Raw genomic sequence first — 15,875 nt, 5'->3', positions numbered from 1 at the left:
ACAAGTCTACTTCTAGGAATATATCCACAGGGAATGAAAACACTAGCTCAAAAAGACATCTGCATCCCCATGTGTATGGCAACATTATTTGCAACAGCCATGACATGGAAGCAACCTAAGTGTCAGCGGGTGAATGGATAAAGAAGTTGTGGCATATATATACAAGGGAATATTATCTGGCCATAAATAGAGGAAATCCTACCATTTGCAACAACATGGATGGGCTTGAAGGCATTATGCTAAGTGAAATAAGTCAGACAGAAAAGGACAAATACTGTATGATCTCACTTATACGTGGAATCTAAAACACAAACAAACAAACAAACACAAATTCATAGAGAAAGAAATCAGCTTTGTGGTCACCAGAGGTGGAGGGCAGAGGGAGGGGGTATTGGAGGAAGGTGGATAAAAGGTACAAACTTCCAGGATTAAGGTAAATAAGTACTAGGGATGTAATGTACACCACAATGACTGGCTAACACTGTTGAGTGGTATATTTGAAAGTTGTTAAGAAAGTAGATCCTAAGAGTTCTCATCATAAGAACACCTGTTTTTCATTTTTTTCTTAGTTCTTTTCTTTTTATTGTATTTATACGAAAAAATGTTTGTTAGCTGAACCTACTGTGGTAATTACTTCACAATATATGTAAATCAAACCATCATGCTATACACCTTTAACTTACACAGTGACATGTATCAGTTATTTCTCAATAAAACTGTAAAAAAAAGTTTAAAAATATTATCCTGATAGCTGGTACTGTATAGCTGACTCTAAAACGCCACCTTATAAGGTAAACATACCACCTCAATAAGTAATGTAATATTTTTCTTATTTAATTACAAAAACAATCAATTAGTAAGTGCTATCTAAGTGCTTTCTCAGTATATTTCTTCGTATCTGTAAAGACAAATAGGTTTAAAAAGAGCTTAGTTATTTGAAGGGCAGCTCTTTGGAGGCACTGCCCTTTCCGTTTTCATCACAGTATTTCCAGTGCCCAGAACAGTGCTTGGCACTTGGCAGGTGCCCGACTGATACTTCTTTTACCCAAATGAGGTAAAATGGATTTTTAGATCGATAAGGAAAAGCAACATTCTTGCTGATGTCAAAGAGCTGAGAAAAGATTCTCAAGGTAGCAAGAGTTGAATTTTCATTATTACTAAAGCCTCTCCACATTAGCACATTTGAAAACAAATTCCCAACAGATGTTTTATTTTGTCAACCACATATTCTAAATTACAGCCAGGGGCACAAGCTTAGCTACCTTGGGCAACAGGGAAGAAGGAGTACAAAGAGAGGATGAAGACACTGCTGACAGCCGTGTGAAGGGATGGGCACAGGCTCTCGGTGAGAATGTAATAAAGAGGACACGGATGACAGGATATCATCTAAGAAGAAGTGCTTCGAGCCTGAACTATTAGCTAGCAAGGCAGGTTAGCACTAAAGTTCCTCAGTTAGGGGTTAGAAGGTAACCTCAGAAAACTAAGTTTGGAAGAAGGCTACATCTACCTTAACAAACAGGATTTAAGTACAGGTGTTCTAGAAAAGTTCTGATGAATCCAAACTGCTAAGTTGAGCTCTATCAAAGTAAGAGCTCTGGCTAAACAGGACACTACTGACTAATTCTGAGAGAAAATGTGGTGCTCAAGGAGAAACATGAGGTAAAAATGGAAGTATTTTTCTGAGGCATTAAAGGCATAAAGCAAAAAAAGTAGAAGAATTCTGTTTAACGATTAGGAAGAAAGATACTAGGCAGAGCTGCTCAACCAGACCCCTTGTGAGTCTGGAATGCTGAGAGGTCAGCTTTGAGGGCTGGTTGGAAATGGATATTTTATGTGTGATGTGATCACTTAAACCTTTAGCTCAACAGTCTTACTTTGATAACTGAATCTGATCAAGCAGGTCCTTTGAGGAAAATGTATTTTTATAAAACTACTTTACTTCTGTCAATGGAAACTTGGCAATTAGTTAATAGGAAGTAAAACAAGGTTACCTATGATTCCAAAACGCTAAATATGATTAGAGTAGAAATAGTCCTGGCTTCCACTGTTTTAATCATGCTGAGTACTATTCATGATCAATGAGAATGTGGGATACTTGGCCCCATCCAGCCTTGTGGCTCATGGAGACTGACTTCTCTGTCATAGATTTGGGATTCTGAAATCAAATGCATTTTCGTTCTTTGCCTCCATTCATATGCTTTGCATGAAGAAACTGATTATCTCTGAGGCATTCAATCTGTCGCTGGGGTCCACAGTAATGCTGGCATTTTGTTATGCTACTACCTTCAGAAGGCATAAAGCAATTTTTGTGCTAGCATACAAATGGCATTTCTGAGCATCAGGGGAGTGCCTGAAAACATGCACAGTTAGCTACCCATTGATTAGGGCAGAAGTACAGATACTATGAACTGTGCCACTCTGTGTATGCCCCAGAAGCACAGAATGGGAAATTACGTCATCTTGGTCCTTACAGATTACCACCTGCGGTAGTTGAAATGAGCTTGTGTGAAGTGTGGACCCAGACTCGATCTGTCAGATGGAGAAGTCAGCTTTGTATCATGGTAATAATAAGACAAGAGGCATGTGAAGAAATCTGGGTGGAAACTTATTTTACTATCAAAGCTAATACAACGTGAGAACACAGCAAATTCTCAGGACATGCACATTATGAGTCAATGTGCATTTTGATAAGGTTAACTTTACCATATCAATAGCATGCAAATTAGAGAGGACATATTGTAAGTAGAAAGCATAGGGCTTTTTTTTTTTTTTTGGCTTTGGAAAAAATAGCACATTAAAAAACAAAATGCTCAATATAGTGTATTTAAAAATACAGAGCACACCACCTGACAAGATGAAAACGATCACAACAGAGCTCTGCACCACCACAGTGACTTACTGGATGACAAAAATCTCCTTGCGTCTAAAGAAAAATGAAGAATATCTGGAAGTAAAGATTCGTTATTTATTTAGTACACAGACACACTGGATTATTTTTTGCTACTACAAGAACATGAGCACTAAATATCTTGAGCTTCACCCTACTCCAGGACACTTGTCTGGAATTCACATATTTGTCAGACATTTCTTATCTGGATTCATGTATTTTTGTCATTGTTTGCAAAATAGTTTAAGAGAGAAGTAAAATTCATGGTCAGACCCTGTCAAAGAATTGATGGCAATTAAAATGCTAATGATTTTACATAGAATTTCATGTATCAGTCAAATATCATGTATTCTTACGGAAGGTACAATAAGACTTGCACTACTAAAGATTTTTCAGTTTCTGCAAGTTTGAACCTACACTAAAATGCCATCTCTCCTTTGTCCCATATCATTAAAGAACAAAAAATTCAAAAAAAGCAGTTCTTCCCTTAGAATCATTTCTCTGCATAGAAAAAGCTGCCTGAAGAAGGTTCCTGTGGGGTCTTGTCTTTTTAAGAGGGATTATATCGATCTCATCACTACATGAGATTAGTATGCTTCTGAGTTATACATACACATAGAGGTACAGGCATATCTTGTTACCTCCGAATCAAACACACCCAGGCTAGCATCATGGCTGTCCTATTTAGTAGATGTACCACCTTGGACAGTTACTTAAATTCTCTAAGTATCTTTTGTTTTTCAACTGTAAAATGGGGAAAAAAAGTATCTACCACAAAGGACTGAAAGAGTTACGTGTGATTATTACACAGAATTAACACACAGTAATTAATCAAAAACAGTAGCAATTATTATGTTAGCAAGCTCCCTGTGTGAAAGTAGATTGGGGTGATTTTTAATTTTATAAAGATTGTAAATAACAATTATAATTCCAAATGTATTCTGCCTTGGAGTTTACAAGAGCTTCCTGAAGACACACACATTTAACAAAAATTCAACATGCAAACTTCTAAAGTCATTGAAGAAAGAAATATACTCTTAAAATAGCAATTCAATTGTTTGTTTTATTTTGTTGAGGATTTTAATTCCATTCGTGATCACTGGATTGGGCCTTGAGTCTAATTAATGCACCATTATATTCACTCAACTAAAGTAGGCAAGAGAATTAATATGGAATGATGCACAAAATTGGGGGGGGCAATTAAGGCTTGGAAGAAACTGAGTGTCAATTAAGAAGATTAGTAATGTTGATTAATGTTATTCTACTGTGTTGTGGTTTTTTTTTTTTTTTTTCTGATTTAGTTACCATGGGTGGTAGTGGAGGGGGGAGGATAGGCACGGAACCTACTATAACTTAATTAAGACTGGTAAGGAGATAGTGAAAAATAAACATTTTTAGCAAATAGAATATTTAACTTGTGAGCCTTCTGTTAGGTTATTTAATTTTAAGAGTTATAACTCTCTTGGGAAGGTAGTTTCTGTTGCAGTTAAATTAGTTAAAGCAATCCACAGGGCCAGATGGTCTCAGCAATCTTGAAGAGACAGGTCTGTTTTACCTGCGTGTTTGCTGATCTTGCCAATATTTCCTCCTAGAAACCTTTCTCACTTCCTTGGGCTAAGTGGTTGTGTTTCAAAGGAGCCATCACAAAATGTCGTTTTGTTCATTTCTTTATCAAATAACAAACCCCAAGGGTCATTTTCTAATCTGGTGAATGTGGAAGAGATGAGCCCAAAATATTAAATAAAGTGTGCATTGTCTAAACTTAAATATAAAATGTGCATAAGGAAATGATATAATTTTCATTCCAAATAAGAATTGAAAACATTATCTTGGCCTATCTTGAATGTTCTCATAGAGTTACAGAGTACTAAATCTTTTTTTTCCCCCCCAGAGTACTAAATCTTCATTTGAGTTTTGTTCCCCTTCAGGAAGAAAAAGTACAGTGTGAGAGAATTCTTCTTCAGATCCTTCATGAAACAAGGTAAAAGATAATTAAATAATGAGAGTTTACACACACAAAAATTACAGGATGAATCTTAACATGTAAATAAAAATACAGGCACATGTCATAAAATGAATAATTTCTTAACTCCAAGTCCTTGACAGGATTCAGTACAAGCATCATAATGACTTTTGCCAACTAGGTAACTCCCTAAAATTAATATTTTAATTATTGATTAGATATTCTTCTTTTATTATTTCTCTTATGGACATGTCAAGACATACAACACTGAGGAAAACTGCTAGTCCAATTAGCATGAAGAAAGTGGGCAGGTTGGAGGGAAAAGAACATGCCCAAGCCTCAGGTAGAAGGAGTATATGTTAGCTGGGTAGATTTAAAGGAAATTACCTAAGTTCTGTCCTGTAAATAACAAAGACATATGATGTAAGTTATTCAACAATTTAGAATCTAACTGAAACTCCCTGATTCTTTACTCTCAGAATCTACTACCAGTCTCTGTGGTTCTACTCTCATGACCTATATGGCTTTTAATAGATTTAGATCTTCCAGCACCTCAAAACAAAAGAAGGGCTTGAGAGCTTCATTGAAGGATGGCCCCTTTTATATGTTCACGTGACTAAATATGGATCTGTTAGTTACCATTTTTTCTAGACTTATTGTCTACGTATTATTGACCTTATTCACATGAAAAACCTTCAATAAATAGTAAATCTGGAGACAGATCTCTGTGGTACTCAAACCACTTGATAGTTATTTTAATAAATTTCTGTAATAATCAAGCAAAGCATAGTATTATGTGCCACTGGAATTACAAATATGGATGTTTTACAGTCACACATGCTGGAATTGTAAAAAAAAATGAGAAAGTAAAAAGCATAGAAACTAAAATTTCCAACTTTACTAACACTGGGGGTAATATATACTAATGATCTATGTGTAAAAATAAATTAATATTATTTGAAATATACTTGAAAGACCCTTCTACATCATTTTACAGATCAATCCACATATACACAAATAAACACGGAAGCAAGAAAATAAATAATTAGGAGTCAAGATTAGATAAGGCAGTCCCTGATTTATAAAAAAACAATAATAAACAATCTATGCGGTCCTCATCCACCTTTTCCATTAGCTGCCATGACAGTCCTTGTTAAAAAAAAAAAAAAATCTTCCAGCTTTTAGATAACGGCTGTGTTCAGAAGTGCAGGAAAGGGCAAGCTGTGAAAACACACAGAGCTCAGGGAATCTAACCTCATCATAGCCTGCCTAGAACGATAACCTCCTTGATAAAGAGCGCCTTAATGCTGACTGACTTTTTTCAGTTTATTATGTCGTATCTTTCTCCTAAAGATCTACTTACCAAGGACTTTGGGGGGATCAATAAAGATTCTTTTAAAAAAGTTCCCTAAAAGCATTTAGACACTTAGAAGTTCACATTTTAGTATGAACAGATTCAACTGAATTGTTCAAACAACTAAAATTAATCGCACTGAGAGATCTGACATGTGTGTTATCCCTTTTACTTTTGGGTGTTAGAAGACATTGAGACTCTAAGCCTATGGACGTGGCACAAACATTGAGGAAGGGAGTTGGAGAATACTACAGAAATCCAGTTGTCCCACAGGGGTAAAGGAGAAGAAACTTACTTTTACTATGCAGGATGACCCTTTTAGGACCAAGACATAGCCTAATACTGGAATGCTCTATTACTCCTAAGAAGAGGTGTAACTTTGGCAGGTTACCCTACAAATCTCTATTGCTCTTTCATACATAACATTTCTTTTTTTTTATAATAATATTTTATTATATTATGTTAGTCACCATATAGTACATAACATTTCTAATGTGGAAAACTATGTCCTGGATAATATATAATCATCTTCCATATGGTCTTTGGAGCACTATCCATTTTGTTGTATCCACAGAAACAACCTCTATTAGAATATAAACAAAGGTAAATATCTAAATAAAAAGAAGTTTACCTCTTTAACAGAACAAATTTCCTTCTAATTTAGTGATAACACTGAATAACTTTCATTTTGCAGTATTTGGAAGGCCCCTGATTATCAGATGACACTTCCCTCTGTGACACATATTAGATATTTTTAGACATGCTGGAAATATTCTTGTTCACGTACTTTGTAAAAACTGTCATGTGCTTATAAGCATCACAAAATATTGGATCCTATAAGAATCTAAACTTGTTATGATAACCTGATGACAGTTTTTATTAAGAATTTGATGAACTTAACTTGTAGACAAGATTTTCAAATGTGCCAACATTTTGAATTATTTATAATGATTTCAAAAGGACTTAAAATACCCTCTCTTTAAAATTAAGCACCTTTACTATTTCCAATACATACTGATGACATACTTTTCCTTCCAAAGGTAGTTCTTACTTTGTATTTAATTTTTAAATGCTCAGCAATTTAAAAAATGAAGTGTTAATACACAAGTTAGATTTTCAATGAAATTTCATACTAAAATAAAGAGCTATAAGTCTTTTATAAAAATGATGGAAACAGTATCAAGTCGTTACAAATTTAATTAACCTTGTGAGTAAAAATATGGACACTTCCAGAAAATCCAATGTAAAACAAATCATATGAAGTGAATTATTAAGCACAATTTTCAAGGTTTAATGGGTAAGAATATTTGTCTCAGGGAAAAAAAAAAAAAAGAGCTTGGTTGAACGTTATAGTCCGAGGTTCATACTGAACCCAAGCATGAGGAAGATTAAGTGATTCTCCGAACACCAGTGAGAAGTGTGCAGAAGATGGAGGTCACCCTTTGAAAGAAGATCTCTATGACCTGTGTAAATAGGAGCCCCACAAACACTTCCAACAAGCATAGGTCAGAATAGGGTCATGGCTCCAGGCCCTCTGAACCACTGTTCGCCAAGAGGAGTGTGCTCACCGCGTTAATCTCTCGTCCTTCAGTTCCAGGTCGGCCACAGTGATGAGCTGATCCAACTTGAATTTAGTGTCAGTAATTTCTGCGTCTCGAGGAGAGTACGTGCCGCCTTCTTTCTGCTTCTGTCGAATTCTAGAATAAATGTAGGAAAGTCCAAAAAGGAAATACCATAAAAAGCATATACAATCAAGTTTCATTTTCTTTTTAAGTACAGATATCAGTCAAATAATTTCTTTGTTGGGGTCATGTCTCTGAACATGGTGCAAAGTTATAGCTACTCAACTTCTTTTTCCTGATTTAATTCCATAAAACCTATTCTCCTATATTCCTTTAACGTGCTGCTTTGTGGAAGTTTCAAATTTTAATGAGAATCACTTGATCAAGGCCTGGGCCACTGGCAAATTTCAACTATAGAGCAAATGAAACTGATGCTGTGAGCTTGTTTTTCCTCCCTCTAGTTGTCTCTAGATTTGTCATAAAAAAAAAGTATGCCAAAGTGGAACCACCTCATTGCTATCAGCACCAGTGCTAAAAGACAATGTTCCATTGTTTTTATATACATGAGACATTTCTACATTCATGAAAATGTATAGAAATAGGTTTTAAATTGTCTCACTGGCTTTTTATAAAAAATATTATGCAGCATATAATGTTATCTTTATTTACACTCAGAAAGCTCAGGTTCAAAAATAAAAGTCACGTGAATCTGAGGATCAAATCAAAGTCCTTTCATTTTTTTTTTTTTTTTAATTTGACAGAGATAGAGACAGCCAGCGAGAGAGGGAACACAAGCAGGGGGAGTGGGAGAGGAAGAAGCAGGCTCATAGCGGGAGCCTGATGTGGGGCTCGATCCCACAACACCGGGATCACACCCTGAGCCGAAGGCAGATGCTTAACCGCTGTGCCACCCAGGCGCCCCAAAGTCCTTTCATTTTAAGCCCTTTACATGTTTATTTTTCTATGACATAGTATGGTAATTACAAAGTAATATTAGCTATTCTAGCTATCTTTTACATTTCAAACATTTGTTATGTAATATGAGTTATATATTAAGGATGGTATAGAAAGTATAAAGTATGGTTCCTATCCTCTAGAACATTACAGTTTAGTTGAGAAGCAAGATCTAAATGTAGAAAAAGCAATAAAAAGAAAAAAATTCAAATTCCAATTCATAGGACAGCTATTAGTATTGACAGGAAGTAAAAAAGTGAGATCTGGTTTGAGTGTTCCAGAATGAGAAAGAGGAGGAAGCACATTTCTGATTGACTGTATGAAAGAAGAGCTGTAGAATAGCCTAAGGAATGTTCAGGTGAGAAGAGACCCATTTGTCTGAAAGAAGTATGTCGGGAGATTGTAGTATAAGGCATTTCTTGCCCACATAAGGAGTTCATCCTGTAAGGAGAAGAAAAGTCAGAAAAGACTTTAGAGCAAGGAAGCAATACAAACATGGCCGAAGCATGCCCCTCAGGGACAAGGAGGATATCTTATACAATCTATCCCTAAAAGTGCCTAGAATAATGACTTTCTCTCACCATCTCCTGGCTGAATCTGAGAACAGTATGCATCATAAGAAAAATATTTGTTTCAAGAGCTCGTAAAATTATCCATCAAAATGATGATTTAAGAGATTCAAGGTGAAAGAGATGATGCATGGCATACAGAATACGGGACCACCTTCTTCAGATAAAATAGAAACAGCCTATCAAGCTACTTAGGAAATTAGTGTCATGGTTATCTTTGCAAACGTAAGTTCTTAACTCAGGTTTTAACTCAGAAATATAATTTATGAAGCCAGATTTTAGGACCACAACTAAGATCTCCCCTGAGGCCCTGTAAATAGCAAGGGAATTAGGAGGCTGATACTGGGAATTTAAAGGGGCCTTTGGAAAATGTAGTACAGGCTTGTTGGTAAAGTAAACAGGAAAAAGGGGCCCACCATGTAAGGAAGTTGGAAGCTTCAAAGTGTTGTCCTGGTTGTAAAAATGATCTCTTCTGTATAAACTTTGAGATTTAGACCTGATTAAAATATTTTTCATTAAACCTGTCAGAATTATAAATTATTATTATTTTTTTAAAGATTTTATTTATTTATTTGACAGAGAGAGACAGCAAGAGAGGGAACACAAGCAGAGGGAGCTGGAAAGGGAGAAGCTCAGCAGGGCTCAATCTCAGGGCCTGAGCCCAAGACAGATACTTAACGACTGAGCCACCCCGGTGCCCCTAAATAATAAATTATTTTTAAAAATCCCGGCACCTTCTGCTTTTGTGTTACCACTTTATTGTCTCGTAGTTTTAAACCTGCCCTTCTTTACCCTGCTTTGTGAAATTGGAGCTATATTCTATAATACTTTCCCTTTGCCAGCTGCTGGGGTGCTAAGCTTTGTCCACTGAGGATACCACAGTGACCTTCAAGACTGGAGGGACAGGGAGATACTTCCCTGGTGTGTTCCATTGCTGCATGGTTATTATTCATCGTGGAAGCCCAGCAGTCCACCTGCACGAGTGCTAGCTGCCCCCCCAGTGGGTGCTCTTCCCATTGATGAACTATTCCAGTAGCTCAGCACCCCCCCACACACAAACACACACACAATTCAGCAAGATGGGCTGTTTCTACAGACCAATTCCAGCCTGCTTATCCTCCATTAATGATGGTTAGCTTTTACAGAACATCTCCAGCCCCTTCCCTCTTTGCCCGCTGACAGGTGACAGGCTGCATGTGCCTGTGGTAGACATTCCATGTCAAACTCTGGGGTAAGACTTTTAGTTCTTAGTTCCTTTATTGTCCATTGTCCTTTATTGTCCATTCTTCCTCAGCCTTGAGAGAGGAGAGCAGCTGTTTTGTTGTATTTGCTACTTCCGGACCCTCGAGAGTTCTTTTACTCCTTAGAGTAGTTAACTATTTCTACTAGTCAGCACTTTTTTAAATTAAATATTCCCCATTCAAGGAACTATTGTGGCTTCTGTCTCCTGATTGGACAATGACTGAATAATGTCCATAAAGCATCTTAGGAAAGTGAGTACAAATAAATCTTACCTTGCAAATGCAAAAATAGCTGTCCCAAGAAGAATGATTGAAAGGATACACAAAGTGACTGAAAGAATAATTTCTACAGTTCTTTCAGAAAGTCCTTCACCTGAAGAGGAAGTAGAACATTATTATTGATTATTATTATAAAATACTATTTGGGTCTCAAAACACAGAAAAATAGTTTCTTGGAATGTTTCTCAAGAATGCTAATAAAGTGTACATATATGTTTGTTCCCGTTCTTCTCCTAGATCTTCTAAATCTGGTGCTCAGGCCTTGGACCTCTTCTTTTTTCCTATCTAAACTCACCACCTTAGTGAGCCCATGCAGTCTTGTGGTTTTAATTTTCGTCTATAGGATGATGACTACTTAATTGCTATCTATTGAACTTCAGACGTGAGTATCCACTTGCCTACCATATATCTTTATTTAGAAATGTAATTAAAATTTCAAAGTCAATATCCAAATTGAACTCCTATAATTCCTTCCTTTCAACTGCATCTTTCTACCTCTTAGTTGATGGCAAATTCATTGATCTAGTTGCTCAGTCCAAAAACTCTGCAGTAGACTTGACTCTCTTTCTCTCATAGAACACATCCACAATCTCCTAGGAAATCTTGTAGCCTCCATCTTCAAGATACATACACTTTTCATTAAAAGAAACTAGGGAAACTTGGAGAGATAGTAATTCCAAAGTGTGATTAGAAAACAAAAGCAGGGTCGCCTGGGTGGCACAGTGGTTAAGCGTCTGCCTTCGGCTCAGGGCATGATCCCGGCGTTATGGGATCGAGCCCCACATCAGGCTCCTCCGCTATGAGCCTGCTTCTTCCTCTCCCACTCCCCCTGCTTGTGTTCCTTCTCTCGCTGGCTGTCTCTATCTCTGTCAAATAAATAAAATCTTTAAAAAAAAAAAAAGAAAACAAAAGCAATCTGGGATATCTAGTGGGGCCAGAGAGCCAAGAAGCTATCAAAGGCTAATGGTATGGAAAGAACCAAAGATCATCTTGCAGAAGTTCCTACGGGTTAAAGAGGGAACAATTTAAATTTTATGATGAATAAAAACTGGATTTCATGGAAATAGATTCAATATATAAAAATCCAGAAGTTCTAATATTGTTCAATGAAAAAGAAAAAATATACAAACTTTTAATTTGTAAACACTGGTTATAGCCAGACTACCATTTCCTTCTTTTAAAAATATGTAATTAAAAGGAAAAAGCATTTTTTCCTAGCTTTCTCATACGAACTATATTTCATGAATTAAAAAAATAGTCTTACATAAGGCAATAAAGCTCTTCTTTAGAGGAGAGTTCCATTTAATAAGTATGGAAGGAATAATATAATTAGAAGTTAGCTTTTCACTCCTAATAAAGTAAGTGATTTAGGTAACAATCATAAATGATTAGGAGGTAGGTTGATAGGGAATTGGATATTAACAGGACACTAAACTCTCATCCTATGGATTATTTGCTGGTTATAACAAGGGGGAAAAAACAACTTTCCCATGAAGGATCATGCTGTCACTACAACTAAACTCACTGATCAATTTTAACATCATGGAAATGTGACAACCAGATATTATATGCCTCCTGATGAGAGATATTTTAATCTAGGCAGCAACGCCTGCAAAATACATTTGCCGAAAATGTTAATTGTGACTATTCAAAACCTTTAGATCTTATTTCTAATTTATAAGAAAGTAGAGGAAGGGGGCGCCTGGGTGGCACAGTGGTTACGTGTCTGCCTTCGGCTCAGGGCGTGATCCTGGCATTCTGGGATCGAGCCCCACATCAGGCTCCTCCCGCTATGAGCCTGCTTCTTCCTCTCCCATTCCCTGCTTGTGTTCCCTCTCTCGCTGGCTGTCTCTATCTCTGTCGAATAAATAAATAAAATCTTTAAAAAAAATAAGAAAGTAGAGGAAGGAGGAAAAAATTAAATCATACCAAGAGAAAGCAATCAAATTCAGAACATGGGACCTCTTATAGAATAACTCATGTGGTTGCCTTAACGAATCTATGACATAGGGGAAAAAAGAGGAAGAAGAAAAGAGATCAAGAGACACAACAATAAAAAATAATGTATGAACCTCTTATTGGGGTCCTGATTCAGACATACTATAAAGAAAACAAACCAGAAGACAATTTGAAAATATAGAGTATTATATAATATTAAGAATTTATCATTAATTTTATTTAACTGGGACAACAGAAATATTCCTATTAGAGAAACATACTAAATAGTAGAACATAACATGTTGTGTGATTTACTTTAGAATACTTCAGAAATAAAAGAACAAATGCATAAATAAAACAAATGTAGCAAAATGTTAAAAATTATTATATTTAGTTAGTATTTGGGGGTTCATTATACTAGTCAAAACTTTGTGTATGCTGCATTCATTTCTCATCCCCTCTGCTGCCAGGATCCCGAGCCAGGCCACCACCCTGCTTTACATGAATTATCGTATAGATACCTAACAAGTCATCTTGTATTCACCCTTGTCCTCTTCCCATCTATTTTCAATATAGCAGGAAGAGTAATCTTTTTAAAATATTACCTTTCTACTTAAAATCCTCCTCATCTCTCACAAAAAAAGCCAAAATCTTTCCAATGGCCTCTGTGACCTCATCCCTCATTAACTCTCTGACTCTCTGTTATCTCTCTGACTTCCCCTTCAATATCCACCTTTCTCACTCCACTGGAGCCAGACTGGCCTCCTTGCTGTTCTCGGAACATACCAGGCCATGGGGCGTTTGTACCATCTTCCTGTGCTTGGAAAGGTATTTCCCTTGTGTATCTGTCTGAGTAGCCACTTCATAACCTTCAAGGGTTTGGTCAAATATCACCTTCTCAATGAAGCCCGAATGGATCAAATTATACGTGTCCCTCCAAAATTCATATGTTGAAGCCCTAACCTCTCAGTGTGACTGTATCTGGAGTCAGGAAGTCACTAACATTAAACGAGGTCATACGGGTTGGACCCTAATCCAATAGACTTAGTGTTCTTACAACAAGAGACACCAGAAGGCTGGCTCTCTCCCTCCGTGCACACATACTGAGGAAAGGCCCTATAAGAACACAGCAAGAAGGAGGCCTTCTGCCAGCCAGGGAGAAAGCCCTCACCACGTAACAAACTGACTGGAACTTGGTTCTTAGTCTTCCAGCATCCAGAACTGTGAGCAAAATTTCTGTTGTTTGAGCTACACAGCCTGTGGTATTTTGTTATGCTAGCCTAAGCAGACTAAGACATCATCTTATTTAAAATTCAGAGCTCCAACTTCTTCACTTCTGCCTTCCTCTTTCTACATCAACTGCACTCCATTCTACTTTTTCTTTTCTCCATTGCTCTTACCACACTTTAGTATATCTTACAATAAATTTATTTAAGATCCTTATTGTTCATTGTCTGTCCAGAATGTAAAGCTCCCTGAGGACAGGAGTCTTTGTTTTATTCAAAACTGTATTCCTAGTTCTGAGAATAATACCAGATATGTAATAAATCCTCCATAAATATTTGCTAAATTTACTAATGAATATAAACATTGGTTTTGAAATAGACGCTGAATTTTTCAGGTTGAAGATCAAGCATTGAAATGCAAGATATTTATCATTTACTTAGAAACAATGATTATAATTGTAACCATTTTTAAGTTATATGAGTTATTATTTTACTGTAAAAAGTATTAAAGTTAAGTGACAAAATAAAATAAGTTAACTCCCTGTACAACATGCAAGAATTAGTGTTTTATTGCTTTTCCCTGGATTGGCGCTTACAAAACATTAACAACAGGAAAGGGTTCCTGTGGCTCTCTTGCCTGGTAGATTCAAAAGAAGACTGAATCTTAAAAACAGTTGCCAGAGTTTCGTGGTCATCTAGAATCTCCAGCTAAAGTTAGGAGACTGGAAAGCAGCATGTAGCTCATACAGTATTTTAGATATCCCTTTTTTATATATTAATATGTGAATGGCTTGTCTTATGAATTTTCACGTGCAGACTCTAATTGGATATGCATGGGAGAGGAAACACATGAAGATGAATAAAGAATCCTCGTTATCAGGTAATATTGAATCACTGGACCTTAGAACCCAGTGGGGGGAAAATGATTTCATAGACCACAAAAAAATGTTTCAGATTAGATTACCGTTTCAAAGCACTAGCCAAGTGAAGTGAGGAAATGATATACAATGTATTAATAAACAGTATGTAATCCTTTTGGGCACATGTATTACAAATGTACTGGTAGGAGAGGACAAAGTGTACCATGACTGTCGAGTACAAATTCTGATTCACTGCTATGCATATACCCACAGAGCATTACCGTCTGAAAGGAAGTCACTTCTCCAAATAGTTCCATAGAAAATGGAATTCTTTCACTTGAAAATATAAACATGATCCTCTCTGTAATAAGCAGAAGTCATTTCCTGACTAGACTTAAAGTCCTAAGAAAGGTCACATTAAATTATGTTTTATTTGCATAATAAGATGTACTGCTGTAATTAAGCAAACATAATTATAAAGCACTAATTTTTCGTAAGTGTTTTTTGATTGAAATTATTATTATTTCAGCTCAGTTGACAGATCTGATTTAAGCCAGTTTTATAACTCTAAGAAGAAGCGGAATTAAATGAGTATAAAGCTCATAAGACATTATCTGGCTCTTGATATAGATGTATGTCATGTGAAAGATCTTCCAATATTATTAATCTTAAAAGAGAACAAGTTGTTATAATAGAACTGTAGTATAAGGATCTCTTCTTCTCTTTTGAACAGTACTATTCACCCCAGATATTCAAGTACTGCACAAAGAATTTATTAAAAGTCACTCAATTTCATAATTGAAGAAATGTTAAGTTAAAACACGGTAGGGGCACCAGGGTGGCTCAGTTAGTTAAGCGTCTGCCTTTGGCTCAGGTCATGATCCTGGGGTTTTGGGATCCAGCTCCTCACTGGGCTCCCAGTCAGCGGTGAGCCTGCTTTCCCCTCTCCCTCTGTCCCTACTCCCCGCTCCACTCGGGTTCTCTTTCTGTCAAATAAATAAATAAAATCTTTAAAAATAAATAAAATAAAATACCCTAGACA

General features: G+C 36.4%; 1 protein-coding gene and 1 long non-coding RNA gene across 6 annotated transcripts in view; one reads left to right on the top strand and one right to left on the bottom strand.

The window, feature by feature from the left end:
• PTPRQ (protein tyrosine phosphatase receptor type Q) overlaps window positions 1–15,875 on the bottom strand; it is a 203,362-nt gene that overhangs the window by 33,829 nt on the left and 153,658 nt on the right. For all 5 annotated transcript variants that reach the window (XM_034644219.1, XM_034644220.1, XM_034644221.1 and 2 more), the window contains exons 34-35: window positions 10,804–10,903; window positions 7,773–7,901 (exon numbers count right to left, since the gene is read on the bottom strand). In XM_034644219.1, coding sequence (XP_034500110.1) covers window positions 7,773–7,901; window positions 10,804–10,903 — 229 coding nt within the window. The remainder of the gene's footprint in view (window positions 1–7,772; window positions 7,902–10,803; window positions 10,904–15,875) is intronic.
• Window positions 4,471–14,854, top strand: LOC109489224. Its single transcript, XR_002142178.2, has 3 exons — window positions 4,471–4,868; window positions 11,047–11,191; window positions 14,790–14,854. It is a non-coding gene; the product is annotated as an uncharacterized LOC109489224 (long non-coding RNA).

The sequence above is a fragment of the Ailuropoda melanoleuca genome, chromosome 15 (genome assembly GCF_002007445.2).
Source record: "Ailuropoda melanoleuca isolate Jingjing chromosome 15, ASM200744v2, whole genome shotgun sequence".
Lineage (NCBI taxonomy): Eukaryota > Metazoa > Chordata > Mammalia > Carnivora > Ursidae > Ailuropoda > Ailuropoda melanoleuca.
The sequence above is the reverse complement of the archived record's forward strand: the minus strand, read 5'-3'. Positions and strand labels throughout refer to the sequence as shown.